The sequence below is a fragment of the Anarrhichthys ocellatus genome, unplaced genomic scaffold, assembly GCF_004355925.1.
Source record: "Anarrhichthys ocellatus isolate YVR2014 unplaced genomic scaffold, GSC_Weel_1.0 scaffold35, whole genome shotgun sequence".
Lineage (NCBI taxonomy): Eukaryota > Metazoa > Chordata > Actinopteri > Perciformes > Anarhichadidae > Anarrhichthys > Anarrhichthys ocellatus.
The window spans coordinates 3,868,939-3,886,185 of record NW_022280065.1 but is presented as its reverse complement, the minus strand read 5'-3'; the positions used below and the strand labels follow the sequence as shown (position 1 = coordinate 3,886,185).

The window sequence follows — 17,247 nt, the reverse complement described above, 5'->3', positions numbered from 1 at the left end:
TGTGTGTGTGTGTGTGTGTGTGTGTGTGTGTGTGTGTGTGTGTGTGTTTATGTGTGTATTCATGAGGTTCTGTGTAAGTTTAGTTATTTGAATGTGTGTGTGTCTTTCTGTTTCTGTGGATCCATGTGTGTAGGGGGATGAGGGTGTGACTTAGCCAAGCATAAACGTGGTGCTGTAGAGGATTGCAGATACAAACTGTGTCAGGGCAGGAATAGGAGCGAGGGAATAAACTAGCCAACACATGGTGGGGTTTTCTATAGCTAGGGTTATACTCTAGTGCCGTACAGAAATCAAGCACACAATAACTGGTTTTCATTGACGGATTAAAATCAAGCACACAAACAAATAGTAGATCCTTCCAGTTTCTTACAATAAGGACAGTATCTGCCACTATCTGCTCTACAGATATCCCATATCAGAGCAAAGTTGTATACAAGTTTGAGTTCATTATCTTAGAGTGCTTTCTAAAGATAACACTGAAATTCAACACACCAACTGTTACAAAATGTACGATAAATGAAAAACCTGAAGTTTGTGGCCATGTTTAGGCCCGCACATCACTGACATCTATTATGAATGTGACGCTATGTCACCTGAGGAAGTGGCTGAGCTGTCGGGCATTACAATATCTATACTTTATAAATAAAATGCATTATCCATATTGTGTTTTCCCCACATTTCATACATCAGTACTATTTATGGTTTACCAAGACAGCTACCATGCTGTTACTTTATTGGTTACCTGAGCATCTTTCCTTTCCTCCGGGGCTTCCTCTGTTTGCTCATCCATTTTCATCTACTTCTTCCTTTCCCTCTGGAAACCTCTCCAAATTAGGACTTCTGTCCTCTATTTCTCATCTGCTACCCTCCAGTCTTTTCTCTCTCTCTCCTCTTTGTGTGCTTCAGCACATCATCTGCAGTCATAGTCACAGAGGTAATGGTTAAAAACAATGGAATTATTACAAGTAGTATGGTTACAAAAATTGGAATATGGCTTTTACTATCTGGTTTCCAAAGTAGCTAGATGTCCTAAAAAAATGGGTGATCAGGTGGTATCAGTTTTAGAAGCTCAGACTGACCCTCCGGTGGTCATATACATTATGTTGTTGGATTCATTATTAAGGGGGCTTGACAGCATGACACAGAGCTTAAAATCATGTCACGCAAGTCAATCCAGAGAGACACTATTCAAAATGCCGCTTAATAGACTGATTCACCATGTTGTAATGTGGTGATTTTGGCTGACTGGGACTAATGAATATGGAAAGAAATACAAACAGTAATGAGAATAACAACATAATACACACAACACAATAACAGTGATTTCAGATCAGTTGTACAAGGCATCCAGAGAGCGGCAGATTTGCGATACCACATCCAATCAACCCTTTTTCTCTCTCAACGGGTTATGATAATTCACAGCCAGTCAACCTAATCACCACTACCCACATAATAAGACATTCTTGCAGTTTGGCAGTGGGGGTGAGACAAGCATAACTGTCACACTGCACTATGCTTCTTTTTCCAGAGTAAAACAACAGTCCGTCAAGGCACCTACCAGTCCCCTTGCCCTCTCACCGCTTTCCTCCCCTGCAACCTCAGACATGCCTAAAGACAGGTGCCCACGCTTCAGCTCCTTCCCCAAGACTCCCAGCTTACTCTCACGCTGCTTTGGTGACACATGACAAAATAAGCCTTCAGACCCGCTGTTTTACCCAAAACCCACCTATTCTACTCCTTCCACACTTATCTTGTGTTGCTTTTGTCTTGAAGTTAACAAACATAAAATATTTCACCAAATAAGTTATATTAAACCAGCAAAACCTAATATCTTTTATTGTACAGTATGTATCGAAAACTTTCTCGTCAATATTAAGGTTACAACAGCAAATGTTCTCCCCACTAATTAAGACTAGGCAACTTAGCAAGCCAATAGCCAGTATAGGCCGACGTTAGATAGAGTTAGCAAATGTTAATAATAAATACAGAAATAGCATTAGACGCAATATCAGTTATTTTCAACAGTTACAAAATGCTTGCTAACAAGTAAACAAGTATAAAAAGAGAATTATTGACACACACATTGCTTTTGCCCAATTAATTGCATTAACAAGCTGCAACTTGTATGCTGCGTTCAGGAAAAGAAAAATCTAGAAATCTCTACAATATGTAAATAATGAAAGACTTTACTCAAAAAAATATCCTCTCATACAATATTAGTTTACCCATTCTGATCATCATCTTCTGCATGTCAACTTAAGCCAGTATTAACCATTTTGTTGACAGTTCTTTGTGTATACTTTGAACATTTATTTAAAAAAGGAGAAAAAAAACATACATAACAATATAATTGCAGATAAAGGCGTTAATAATGACCTCGACATGTTGCCTTTTTCTCCTTGAGTTCACCCCTGCTTGTCTCAGCTCAGAGGTTAAAGGGCACCTGTTGTGCATCGAGTAGTCTACACAGTGTTTGTCATTTTTTTGTAAACCATAAAAACTATTGTTTTATACCGCTACACAGTATGAATAATATGTAACAACTTCAATGTTATTCTCCAAGACATATAATCCTTGGAAGAAAGTGCAACAACAAACAACAACGGGTTCGTGGCTCGCATCACAACTTTAGAGATTAATGTCATATAAAGACTATAATATCAAATAGTGAATTTTTACAGTGAGGTACTTTTCAATATAAATTATTCACATGACTACGGTAGTGTGCCATTGAATCTCTCTGAAACCACCAGCTAACAATATTCAAGTCCTGTGCTTTTGACCACTGTATAAATGTAATCCAGACATCCTAACCATATTACTAATGATTAGAGTCTGAGATTATCCAGACTGTGGACAGGCATCCACACAAACCTAGTTTCTCTTCAGTAAATGGTTTAACAAGAGATTTGCTTGCTCGAAACAAATATATCCACTGGATGGAATGGACAGTGGACAGATTGACAAATTGCATTGATCAAATATTCATGTAGTGATCTGATACAACTTCAGAAGTTGTTTCTGCGAATCAGACTTTACAGTTTCTTACTGTAAAATATAAACTTGCATCTCAAGTGCACAAGTTATGTCAATACTTATAATGGATTCTAAAGTCTACACAAGTCTTTGAATTTGAATGCATGAAGACCAGAAGCTCATCTGCTTGGATATTCTAACAGGGTTAATTATATCAATTTGACGTATCTCAAAAGAGACTGCAGACATACTGTATAATGATGACAGTGGAAATCCCTTTTATGCCCTGTATATCTCCACAGTAACATTAAAGTAATCATCGCAATAATCATTCCTCTTTTTACTAGTTTCATAACAATCCTATAGCATTCGCCTCTCGCTTTACCAAACACTATATGCGTTAATCCTCCTTGTGCCCTAAATGTGTGAATTGACTTTATTTTCTTGTCTTGATTTGGTTTTTAGCCAAAATGTGGGCTGCAGATATCTCCTCATCGAAGCTAACAACAGCATATCCTGATTATACATTTTAAAACAACACCAGATGTTCAGGTCTGTGTGGGAAGGTTGGTCTTTTTCATAAAAGAGTCTAAATGTAGGAAATCAGTAAGTGGTGTAATGAAAGTCTTTGAATTGTTCTCAATTATTCATCTAAGGCACTGCCTCGTTTCTAGTTAATTGATTTATCCTTCTCCAAAACTCCCACTATGACTTTATTTCAGAATTCTGTGACCCACTTTCTGTTGCATTGACCACAAGTGATTGCATTTAGATTTTGTTTTGCGTATTGACAGCAATGACATATTAGCATTTAAAGCTGTTGTCAAAGCTTTTGTCAGTAGCCAACAAGGCGTCAGTCCCGCACACCATCGGGATTCAAATCCTCCATCTGGTAATTCCCTATCTTAATCCTGAAAGTCTGACAGAGAAAGACATGTACTGTTTCTGCCATTGTTTATCGCTTGCATTTCATCCATCTATCCATCCATGCCCAAAAATGTTTCAGATGCTCCCTTGGCGCTCACACGTTATTAATTCTCAGACAGCTGCTCAATTCTCTGAGGTCTACTTGTTGTCCCACTAACGTCTTTCTACTCCAGCAATTTATGTCCCGCGACCTTACCAGCCGTTGACGATTACTATGGCAAAACATCAGTGAGTGACAGGAGGCCAGTCATTTCAAATGGCAGCTTATGACACAGGAAGACATCAGCTACAGCTACGCAAGGTGACAGGACAAAAGCAACTGAGGCGACAAGGCTGTGCAACGTGAAGGACTTGATGTCAATTTTCACCAAACCAGGACAATGTGCTCGTCTGTCTGCTTCATAAGAAATTAATAAAGTGCAATGGTTCAACCATTGGTCTTAGAAAATAAATATATAACATATTAAACTGTTATATTACCAAACACCCAAAGCCATTAAAAAAGCACCACTTGCTGTACTTATATAAGGTCATTCAAGCATAAATTATAGCTGCTGACATAAATTACCTTGACATTCTTAAGTGTAGCTCTTTTAAGCACTTAAGCCAAATTATCAGCAATGAAAAAAACTGAACTGGCATTCCCATTAAATGAAAACTGAATAGACGTTCAAACGCAAGGATAACCACGAGCTGAAGAGCCAACAACATAATGTGACGGATGCCCAATGAAGACAATTAAGAGATTTCATTTTGAAAATGTCACACTGTCTGTTTAAGGGTCTCTCTGGATAAATCAAGCACACCTCAGGAGGCTTCAATATAATTCAAAAATGATAACATGCAAACACACTCTGTCTTGCCTCTTAACTCTGCCTCTCTGTCACCCACGTTCCTGTTTTCTTCTTCACCTTTCTTTGTGACTCTGTCTTCACTGTTAATGACTATGTTAACATGCACAGTAGTATCACAGTTATGGATGGTTTATTGGATCCTGGTGTCCCAGGCAGCCATAAAACGCAAAGAGGGTTCATCTTCAAACTGACATAAACTGGCAGGGATGTCAATGAGTTGAAAATAAAAAAAAACATAAAGCAGGGTTATGCTTTAGGGCGTGGCTAGCTTGTGATTGACAGGTTGCTACCACGACGTTGTCCGGTCTGGGAGTTTTCCGCGTTGTCTTCGAACGTTAAACCTTTTCACAGTGTGTTTTAACTTTATAAAAGTGTATTAGAACATTTTGATCACCTACAAATATTTTATTCAGCATTTGGTTTTACTTAGCTCCATCCTCTTGAATGACTTCTGGTTGCAAAAAACCAAGACGGCGCCGGCCAAAATCTAAGATGGCAATGACTAAAAACCTAGTTGGCGAAGGCCAAAATCTAGGCAGTCCACTGGGGGATGTTACGAGGACTACGTCCACTTATTGTATACAGTGTATGTTAAAAACCCAACATCAAGCTGTATATAAGCAGCTGGGTTCAGTAAATAAGGTGACAAATGCCCAGTAAACACAATCAAAGTCCAAATATCTATTTTAAGGGTCTGCTAAGCTACCCACCAAACAGAATAATGACAATAGACAGCTCTACAAAACCCTGGACTATCTTCAACAACAATGTTTTGGGATTTTTTTTAAATAAAAGAGTCATATATTATCCGTGCATAGAAGGGGCAGTATGGTTTAACAAAGCTTAGATGACTAAAACTACATTGTTGTGGCTGGTGAAAAATTGCTGTCATGGTCAAAAATACAAGAAATAAATCCAAATAGATTACTTACACTGTCCATCTTTCTCATCTGGCTCGTGCTTTGTTTTTGCTTCCTAAAGAAGGCGAGTTCGACCAGTCATTTATTACAATAGTGGTTACGAGATTAGCAAAGAACACAATCAATTTGATAATCTAGGTCATTTTAATGAGGACCTGATTCATTATAAAGTTTAATTTCCCTGATTAAAACATTTAACCATCTAATTAAAAAAAACTCTCCCTTGAAGAGAACGGAAATTGTGAGTACAATTACATATTTATTAGCTCATATTTCTTTCAGGTATTCCCAACTTTGCGGCTGAGATGCCACATGGTGGAGCTTGTTTTTGGAATAAATTCATTTTAACAATATTACCAATTAAAAGACAGCATTAAAGATACAATTTGAGAAAATGTATGTCAAGCCGGAATGTGGCTCTAGCAGCAATGCAGCAATCAAGGAAGGTGCCCTTTACTTGTTTATGAAAACGTATCATTGGAAAATAACTTTTTAATCTTGATTAAAGTGTAATTGGTGAAACTTACAAATAGACGAAACCCGTATTGGAGGACAAGCAGCATCATCTTGAATGTTGATGATTTAGTAAAATGCTCATACCTTTGAAAAAAAGTATGCCTTTGATTTACTGTTGAGTTTGTGTGTTTCAAATGGAGGACACAATAGCCTGCTCTAGAGTTCAGACCAGGTGAGTGTCAGTCATGTGACGCTGTGATTTGAACAATCTTTAAAAGAAAACGTGTGTGCATGTGCAAACGTGTGTCCATGTGTCTGTGCGATCCATGTTAATCACTCCCCCCATAATTACCATTTTCTTGTTAATGGATCTAACCTTTTAATCACCATTTTGTCCTTTGTCCCAGTGCATGTGTGTGTGTGTGTGTGTGTGTGTGCAGACATCTGTGTGTATTGGCGTGAAGGAGAGAAAGAGAGACGGAGAGAGAATTAGACAGCAGATGTAATTTGGCTTAACTAGCAGGGCGATTGTAACTATGCAGACCATAAATCTTCCAAAAACAGACACGTGCACGCACACACCCTGTGCACGTGGATGCATGTGTGCACACACTTACGCAGCAAATCATTTAATTTTATCTCAGATAAGCAGGAAATCCTAATCAACCAAAAAGAGCATAGAGGGCATCTTTCACTTTCTCTCTCCTCCTATCTGTTTGCTCTCTCTCTCCCTCTCTCCCTCTCTCTCTCTTCCCCTGCAGAATTGGCAATCACATGTTGTATGAAGTGGGAAAATCTCATGGTCACCCTCCTCTATTTTACTCTATTCTGCTCCCTTGTTTAATTAACTCTGTATGGCAATTTAAACACTAAAAGTCACCGGATTGTCTGAGAAAGGTTTATTATTGCAGCTAGCTGATTAGAAATTATGCCTATTGAACCAAAGGAACATGGTTCATTCCCCACAGTGAGAGAATTGCTTTTCAGCAAATGACCAAGTATCAAGAGAGGACTCATTTCATTTCGCCATGACCCACATACTTTTCCCTCAACTCAGCCAAACACAGATTTTCTTGCTTAGCACTACGTCAGTGATGGTGCCCTCGCAAACGCCTGATGTAATGAAAGCAATCTATTTCTGACCTTCGCCAGCACTTCATGGAAGGCCCCTCTCTTATGTTGACGATGCAATTCAAGAAGACAATAAAACAAAAAAAAAAAGACACAAATTCTCCAGAAGTAACAGTGAAGAGTCTCTTCTGTTGTATTTGTTAGATGTTTCCAGCTTTTGTGATCCTGGCCAAAACTTGCATGAATGTGACATAATAAGATTTAGATTATGATTTTATTTAATGTAAAAGCCCTGAAAAACTTTATTATGAATATCTTTTTCTAAATGTTTGCCATTCGTAAGCAAACAATTTAAGATACAGTTCGATAATCAAATCGGGCTGCTCAAAATCTGAGCTAATCTGCTTTCATCATAAATTTGCATTCATTGTAATCATAAAACAATAATATTGGTTAGAATTGCATGTGACCTGCAAATGAACTTATTTGTGGCAAACCGTGCTGGTCGTAACATCTTGTGGGGCACAGAGCTGGCATCTTTTTCAGATGTATTTTCTTTTGTTGGGTGGATTTGGTCCATAAGCAGAACTCCCTCCGTGGGTTTGTGTATGCCTCACCCAAACTAGAGAAGGTTTGTGTGTAGAATGCGCCTTTGGCTTCAAGAAGAGGAGCCAGCAGGAGAGCCTCTGGTGTGGCGCCTTACTTAGTTTCAGGTTGGATATTCTTGATTCCAAGAATTCGTTCCAGGTGGATGCTCACATCCACAGGATCCAAAGTGAAATGAAGAGCTCGTTCCCAATTAGTTTCGAATTTTCTGTTGCTTCCACAGGATTACGCGTGCGCAAGACAGAGAAACCGTATTGAAGAATCTAACGCAACAGCCAATCAGTGTAGTGTTGAGTCATTTTGAGAGTGGACAACATATTTTCTTCGTACACATCGCCAACACATGTAACATATCGGCTGTAATGTTTGGTCTCTGTCACGGTCTTGGGTTTTGTTTATTGGTTTCCTGTTTTATTTTGAATTTCCCTGCCTCTTGTGTCCACTTCACTTCCTGCCTTTGTATACTTTCCGTGTGATTGTCTGCCCCGCCGGTGATTGAATCCTCCTGTGTCTAATCACCTGCACCTCCCCAGTGTATTTAAACCCTGTGTGTACCCTGTCTCAGTGCCAGTTCGTCTGTTGTGCTACCTGCTCTGTAATGCTTCCCGGTGTGTTCCCTGCTAGCCTGTATGAATCCCTTGTGTGTTTTTCTTAATTTACCTGATCCTGTTTCGTGTCTTGTACGTTCTGTTTTGTCTTGGATTTTTGGTCACACAATTTTTGACTCCCCTGCTCTGCAAGCTTTGCTTTGAACACTTTTTTTTCATTAAAATCACTGTTAATCATTCCTTTGTTCCCCCTTGTGTCTCTGCGTTTGAGATCCATCCCCTAATACTAATTTTGCCTTCAACCTTGACAGAACAAAACCCAAGTCCATGACAGGTTTCTATTTGGAAGTTCTAGTTTTGTAGTCCACTTAGACCAAAAGTATGCAAGAGGTGACAAGGACCATTGAGCAACAATATCGAACATGATCTCTGTCTATGTTTAGCCATGTGCAAATCGAATAGACCGCTCACTCGCATAACTTGGTAATAATTTAATTGCCGGGTTAAAAGAACATGTTGAATGTGAATAGAGACAGACGGATGCTATTAGGCACTATTGATTGCCTGATAAAATCATAAGGCAAGGAGAGTTTAATAGCTTATCTGAAATGAGCTTCTTTCTGGGTATTGTATTTCTTGCAAGAGGAGCTCAATAAAATATTTCCATAAGTAAAGGGAAGCCACAGTGTCACTGATTGAGCTTGGGGAATTGGTGTACTACGGCGGGACGGCAACCTGGTGCCGTCCCGTCATTTGTTCCGCTGCAATAGTATTAGCCCAGCATGATAACATCTCCTACGTTTGTTGAAACAATGAGCATCTATATTCATTTCCGCACTTGTCTTTTAGAACCAGTACATCCGTCTGGTTCTTGTTCTCAGTTTTCTTTTGAATTTATGATCCCTCATTTTTGATCATGCGAACACATTAGCTCATCACAGCTCATCGTGGATTGGCAGAAGCACAAAGGAGTACCTTCTCATAGCTTCAGCTTAAAGCACTGAAAACTGGCTGCACTTCACTGCAAATCTAACGATAAGCAATGGGCTGTATGCCATAACAGGTGTCTGTGCTGTGTTTGCCGTGCTTCTTTTTAATGGCGATTAGACAATGTTGAAGATAGATAATTTGTGTGAATTTAGTTTAAATAAAGTTTGTAAAATAATTCTAATTTCTCTTACTTAACAGCCTAGTGCCATTACATTATGATTTAGCAAAAAATCTAAAAATAACCTGAAAACTTCCACCTCGTCTTTACCATTTTTTTCTTTTTTTTTTTTACAAGTAAAAAAACAAGTTATCACTAAAGCAATAACTGGTCCTACCTGGTCCTGAAGTTAGCAGGATGCGGGTGTCCATCATACAAGGACAGGAAGTCGTATTCTTCTTCGATGGCAAATGACAAGAACATGAGCTGGATTCTACTTCCTTCCTCCCCGACAATGACCCAGGTGCAGTTGGCCCCGTTGGGGTAGCCATAGGGAAAGCCTGGCGATTCTATACTGCCATTTCGGCCTTTCAGTGTGCCACCACATGTGTAGATGAAACCTAAATGGGAGAGAGACAAAAAAAAGAACATTTCATTTATTTTAACATGGTCTAATTGATTCTAACAATGGGAAAATAAAATGCACGCAAACAGCAAGAGGATAGAATTTAAAGTACAAAGCAGACCATGAAAGAAAATTGGAGGTGTGTCTTAACTCATCCATGTGCATGTAGTTAGCATTAGTCAGTGTGTGTCTTGCAGCACGTAACAACTGCAGGGTGCACTCGCAACACAAAAACGCACTCACGTGCATACACACACACTTTCTCTGTATCACTCTGGACCCAACGGCACTACAGGTACAACTTTGGTTTGCAATAAATTGGTTTGAATAGTGCCAACCTACTGACCCATTAAAATATCGGTGGTTAACTATTCCTCATTTATTTTACAGGCAACATCGCTAAAAAAGTGCCAGTCTAGTTCTGAAGCAAACGAATGCTTTACATCAATGTAGGATTAAGCCATAAATCAGCATGAGTGATAAGTAGGTCAGCTTGGGTCTGATACATCCTGGTTCTTTGATGCTGGTGTATGATTACATATTAATGATATATACACTGTGGCTAGGGCCAGCACTTTTGAATCAAGCATTTGTCGGAAAGTGTTATCACTCCATGGATCTGCAGTTTGTGGTGCGGCTAGGAACTTGTTCTTTTCAAACAGTCTCCCCCACAGCGAGGGGCACAGGGGAGGGTCTGTTTCAAAGCAGCTCCCCAGGAGCTGGTACTCACATTCAGCATGGGGTGCTTGAACCCAAGTTGCTACTGAGCTACTCCCTTCCACCTGACTTAATAGGCGAAATCAATAAGACCGGAGCATTCGCTCGGATTCACCCTGTGTGCCTCTAAAAGATCCAAAGCTGGCTATTTCTTTCTCTTTGCGAATCAATTACTGACATGTCAAAATGCATGACAACAATAGGCCTGTGTCAGTCAGCTTTATAACAATGCCTTTGAACGTGACTCAGCCATTCATAACTGAAGGATGTAACAATTTCTTTGGATTTTTAATGCAGTATATCTACATTCACGGTGTCCACTCGAATGGAAAAAAAAAAGAGATATGACGCAAATGCAAACTGGGAGGGACAGAATCAATAAAAGTAGACTCATCGGGCTACTATAGGCTCTTCATTGTGAGAGAGAGCAGGAGGACATGCCAAACTAACAACTACATCAACTGCAACAGGCGTTACTGTATGTTGACTTTGGCCTACTGTAGTGTAGGACATCCGCCCAGCATACAAAACATGTCACAGTGGCTGAATGTCCAAGCAATAATTAATGACATTATTCTTAATATAGGAACACCTCAGTGTTCATTATCTGGCTTGAGTTAGTTTATATTCAGTATCATAATTTATAGATAAATCTACGTCTATCTGATTCTCCCGTGCACTCAGTTATCATAAAGCATGGATTAGTGTTTCGGTGATAATATTGCAGGGCAAACTACATTGCAAAGAAAATGGTATATAAAGTGTTGAAGGAACAATACTGTAAGTGTCCAAAGGAACAATATCAACAGACAATATGTTATGTTACAATGTTACCATATTAAAAGGCTGTTAATGTGGAGTAAGAGCAGTGTGTTTGCACTTCCTTTTGCAGGCTCCTTGTGCTGATGCATTAGAGGTGAAGCAAAGTCTGCTGCTGTACTTATTCTAAATCTCTCCGGGTTACAGAGCCTGCTAAATGCCTAAATTGTAGAATGTAAATGTAATTGATCTCCTTGGGCTTCACGGTTCACATCAGGGTCATTATCTTCCCCCTTTGATCTTAATCATCCTTTTATATCAAACACACCACAGGTGTCAGATGAACCTTTGAGCGTCCAGGAGTGAAGTCGGTCCAGAGCGTTGTATTTATTTATTTTTTTGTTTGCGATGCTCTATCGATACGGGGCGGATAAACTCTTCGCCTCTTCCACTCCACAGGAGAGTCAGACTGCAGAGTCAGCTTACAGAGTGGAACCTCTTATAGCGGGTAGGATTTATCCTGCTCAAGGACAGCAGAGAAGAACATTGCTGTTATATCGGGCTTGATCCGGTGTCTTTTTGCTGGGAGATGATGTTGCAAATCACTATAATGTACCTCTGTGCCTGTTGACTTCTCTTTTTAGCATTTGACTTCGCTGGTACTAAAGAAAAAGAAGCAATAAAAAAAAAGCTCTACAATGGCTATTGATGCTGCAACAGTATATGCCTTTTGAGTATCATGTGCTTAATTGGGAATTGCTCTCAGTGTGTGTTTAAAGTCCTTGCACTCCTAGGCCTTAATTGATCTCCTCTGAGTGCGAAGCTCAAATCAGGATGATCATCCCCCTGCCTTTCATGTTTATGAGCCTTGTTATTTACCATGGCAGCCAGGGCCACAGGGACAGCACGGTGATCCCACTGGATGCTTTTCCAACCAATTATCCAAGATAGAAGCCCAACCAAAAAACCGTGTGTGTGTGTGTCTATGTCTGTGTGTTTGTTCGACCCTCATTTACCCAGACAATTCCAGGACCATCACACAGATATAATGACCAATGGCAGCCTGAGCTGCAATTAAGGGCTCGTGTCTGGGTCCCTTCACAACCAATCAGAGCGGAGATGTTGAGGAACCGGGAGGGACAGGCAGAGTCATATGAGGGCGCATACATACTGTATATGCTCAAACACAGACCTAGACAGTAAACGTATACTAAGACAGTCACATATCCTCACAACATACACATCCATATTACTTTTTGCTTCATTCAATTTCCCTTGAAGGGAAACAAAGGGCTGAAAATGCCACTGCAAGCTCTTCTTTAAGACACTCCAGAAAACAAGATTGTGCAGAGCACAGCAAGAAGAGACTGTATTGAACTGCCATTGTTGGCCCAGTTCAGAAAGGGTAGATACACATGGTTCACAACCTGAATACAATGTTATGATCAAAGGTAAGGGGGATGTATGCTCCATGAAGCAGTGGTTCACCTGAGGACAACAAATATTCAGTTTCAAAGAGAAGGCAGACATATCGGAGCCTCTGTGCAATGTATTTGATGTTTTTAAAATTAAATTCTTTGTGATGTATCAACTCCTGCATGTCCAAGATAACACTCAAACAGGTTCTGAATACAATCAATGATTTCAATTATTAGTTATGGATATGGAGTCTTTAAGCAACATTGTCCGCCATGGGGATATACTTTGATATATTATTTTAAGTTAAAGCCAGTTAGGTTAATGCCTCCAAATGATTTAATCATCAAACTAATTGAATATAATGTTTTGATTTTTAAAGGTGTACTTTACAAGGGAGGAAAAATACATTGTCATGAGTTAATGCACCTTTCTAGTTGCTTTTACAATTATTTTACCAATACCTGGTTTCAGATGGCTTGTATTGAAGAGGTATTCTCATTTTTCTCTGGTTCTATAGACGAGTTAATGGATATCTTCATCATTGTAGAGACGATAACATCACATTTCTTTTTCCAATGAGCAAGGGATCTACTTCCATCTGTAGGAAAGACATGTATTGGAACACAATGGTGCTCAATGGCTGTCAATATTTCCCACAGCCGCATGCACTGATCGACTGATTGTTTTGTGGCTGTAATCAAGATTGTGTAACCCGGTCTGTTGACATGAAGCAGTGCTTCAAGCAGAACTATTATGAGGACAAGATTTAGGACTAAGCTCACACTAAAACCTTAATACTGATGAAGGAATTGATGAAGGAACACACAATGGCCTTTTTTTGTCACATAACACAGAATAGAGGCTAACAATTAAGCATAATATAAGGTGCAATTTGGGCTTTTTTTTGGAGTGATGATGCTCTCAGTGAGGTGTTAACTGAGATTTAGATAAGCACCCACAATTAGTCTAGTTTGGAGTTCATCAAACAGCTCCTAAATGGGACATGTGGCTTTGACAACCCAGTGGTAAAACTCTGTTGTAATGGTGACTATCGTGGTAATATGGTGAAAAGCAATCATCTTTAGGCTGCTCTCAACGGAAAAAAACCCCTGATTCATTCCCATCTGTTATTTATGGGCTTGAGTTCTCCTGTGAATGTTATACGCAGGCGGTCATTCTATAAAAAGGGCGAGGGACACGATATCAGCAAACAGTGCAGCTCACTCAGGGAATCCTGAATTTTGTTCTCACTCATATCAATGTAATGACAGGCGTCAAATGTTTAAATACCTGAGGTCTGTTCCTGTCCTGTAATGTTAGTCGCTACTACTTTTCCTTTTAAATCTTTAAAATGGAATAATTCATTTGTTTGTCATGTTCCTTGTGATCCGATCCTGTATTGGGAGATAGATTTTGACTTTCTGCTCTGTTGTCCCTTATGATCCAAGTATTTTATGATGTCTTTTTAAGAATGATCCCTCTAGTGGTTAAAGTATGTTTTTGCATGAAGTGTACTCAACCTTGTCCCAGGTGTGTGGAATCAGGTCATTAATTCACAGATACCTTGTTGATAGGATGATTTTCACATAGTGACATGGAATAATCACATTCCTATTAGTCTGTGTCTTGTATTACAACCAGATCCTTTTGCATTTTTGGATTTACTTTGACATATTATGCATATCTTTTATAGAATTTTTTCTAATGCTCATTATAGTTCAGGCAAACCTTGTTTTGTGTGTGTGTGTGTGTGTGTGTGTGTGTGTGTGTGTGTGTGTCGACGGATGTTTGTCTTGCAGGCAAATGTTGGAGGGAGATAGAAGGCTATACAAGGCTGTGAAATAAGGAGACGAGTTCAACAGTTGGTCTTAGCCGAATAAGGACTTGTTGTTGCACACATAGTATGAACTTGATATTTTATCTGGCAAATCTGTCTGGGGGGTTTCCACACACTAGCCAGTGTGTTCATGGCTTTTAGTACGTCCGCAGACACACAGACTACAAAGGGCCTGCACTTCCACCCTCAGCTAGACAAGCACATGAAATTCCTTTCTTCTATTTCTCCAATAATGCCACTGTAAGGTTGCCTTAGCACCAACATCCTCAACAATATTCCATAAATGTTCATTTCAATCTAAACTAAATTATAGCTGCACTGGCTCGATGTGTAACATAAAATCGTTGACTTGTAACGTCACATTTTGTAGCCTCCAGTCCAAACAGGAAAATATGGCCGAGTCCATCACCCTTTTATCTGAACTCAACAGATTGGAAGGTGTCTTAGTCTAAATGAAGTAACTTCATTAAATTGAATGGATACAGGGAGGGGTTGAATAAAGAGAGAAATAGAGAGAAAGGGACAGAGATGGAAAGCAGAATAAACAGAGAGAAAAGGACATATTTCCCCTCGTTCATCATTGCGCAGAGAATGAAAGGATGATTTAAAACTCATCACTCTGAGAGCAAAAAGGCGACAGTGTGGGAGGCAGAGAGAGAGAGAGATGGAGAAATATAAAAAGAGAGGGGGGTGAGTAAAAGCAAGGGAGATTGAACGGAGGAGGAGGAGAGAGAAACAGTGAGCGGGAGACAGGGGTGAAAGAGAGACTTCTAATTATGCTGACTACCAGACCGAAACTGACAGCCATTATACACACGCACACACACACACACACACACACAGGGACAGGGTCACAGAAAGACAGGCATACACAAACACATACAGAGGTTCACACAGACACAAACACACTTGGATGTACACACCAGCACACATGCACTCGTACACGCTGATTTCGGAGGGATACACACACAAAGTCATGCATTATTTCACACACACACACACACACACACACACGAAAAGCCTGCTCTACAACCCTGACCGTAAGAGCCTTTCGTCACTGGGTTCAGCGCACATCCACGCTTTGCTCGACGCAGCGAAAAGCCGTGCGTGGCGGCGCGCGAGCCATTGGAAATAATGGGCTTCAGAGCGTCTTTGTCGCATTCTGTGTGAAAGCCCATTTACTAGTTAGCCAGTCCCATGAACCCACTGACTTTGCTGCCATTCACTACACCTTTAGTTCACCACCCCCCATACAGACACACACGTGTTGATATACTGAAATAGCATTTATGCCTCTCTATATTTATTCAACGTTATTACATTCAGTTAATTCAAGATGACTACAGTCGCCGCCCTCTCTAAAGATGAAAGCTACACTAACTTTTCAGAGCTACCTGTGGAGACCACAGGGCATGTGTGTTTTGTACTAAAAAGACTTTGGGTGGAGTATCACAAGGCGTCTTCCCCCCCAAAGACTTGAATAGAAATGCTAATTGGCAAGCAGTACAAGATTTGCGGTTGGGCTGGGTGGCTCCCAGGTGTGAATGTATGCACTGATACTAATGAGGAATAGGGTTTAGCTGGAAAAGAGCGTGCATGCTCAGCAAAACCTTCCCTGGATAAAAGAAGCTTAAAGACAAAGAAGAAAATCTGCTTCTTGAATTGAGTGGATTTAATGAACCCTGGACTACAATAGTCTCTTTCCTCAAAGCAATATCTCATCTTGAACATCTTAGATAATACACGGCAGCAAAAAAAAAAACACACAAGCTTAACAAGCGGCTTATGCCGGCACTCGTCACATAATTCTACTTTTTACACTACTGTTAAGTTTTCTGAAAATGTAGCCTGGGTTAGTTTTATGACTTTAAATAGCACATCATCAAAAGCTATGTGTGACCGCTGCTACCAAAAACAAGCAAGGTGCACTGGAGGCTCCGAATTGCCGGTAGAGGTATGAAGGTGAGTGTCTGTTTGTTTTTGCCCTGTAACCTGTTCAGGATACTGTACATCCTACAGGATGTACATGGCAGCAATGCCAGAGCAATGAGTCTATCTCTCTTTCCTTTTCTCTGGGTCCAAAAATGCAGGTCCCACATCAGCTTCAATTACATCTCTTTGCTGGTGCAGCAGGGGAGCTGCAGCAGAGGGCTGTGAAAATAGAACGCGTGGTAGTCTGGCAGGAAAGGTGGCAAAATACACAGAAAGCTGGTTAGGTACCTGCTCGCTAGTGTCATGGAGCGCTGTGAAAAAAAATGAGCTCGCAAAAGCATCAGGATGGGGAGGAGAAAATGTCGTCCGCCATTAAAACTTTCCAGAACTGTAAAATGCTTCCTCAAAAGGATCGTAAATGGTGCAGTGTCGTTGCATCTGACCAGTCTTCAAAGTTGATTCTCGTTTGCATTTTATCTTCCCAAGGGTACCTGTGACAACACAGCCACACTACGGCCCCTTGCGTTTTTTGATTCAGCACTGAATGCCCTCGGCCAGAAGGCCAATTTCATGCTTACAGACACCAGCTTCCTCCAGCCTTTAAAGACGGTGAGTAAACAACATCATGATGTGGGTGAAATGATATAAACCGAACCAAAATGTGTGTATATA

At 40.1% G+C, this 17,247-nt stretch overlaps 1 protein-coding gene across 7 annotated transcripts in view; it reads right to left on the bottom strand.

Moving 5' to 3' along the window:
• csmd3b (CUB and Sushi multiple domains 3b) overlaps nucleotides 1–17,247 on the bottom strand; it is a 315,344-nt gene that overhangs the window by 235,277 nt on the left and 62,820 nt on the right. For all 7 annotated transcript variants that reach the window (XM_031866559.1, XM_031866560.1, XM_031866562.1 and 4 more), the window contains one exon: nucleotides 9,684–9,906. In XM_031866559.1, the coding sequence (XP_031722419.1) occupies nucleotides 9,684–9,906 (223 nt within the window). The remainder of the gene's footprint in view (nucleotides 1–9,683; nucleotides 9,907–17,247) is intronic.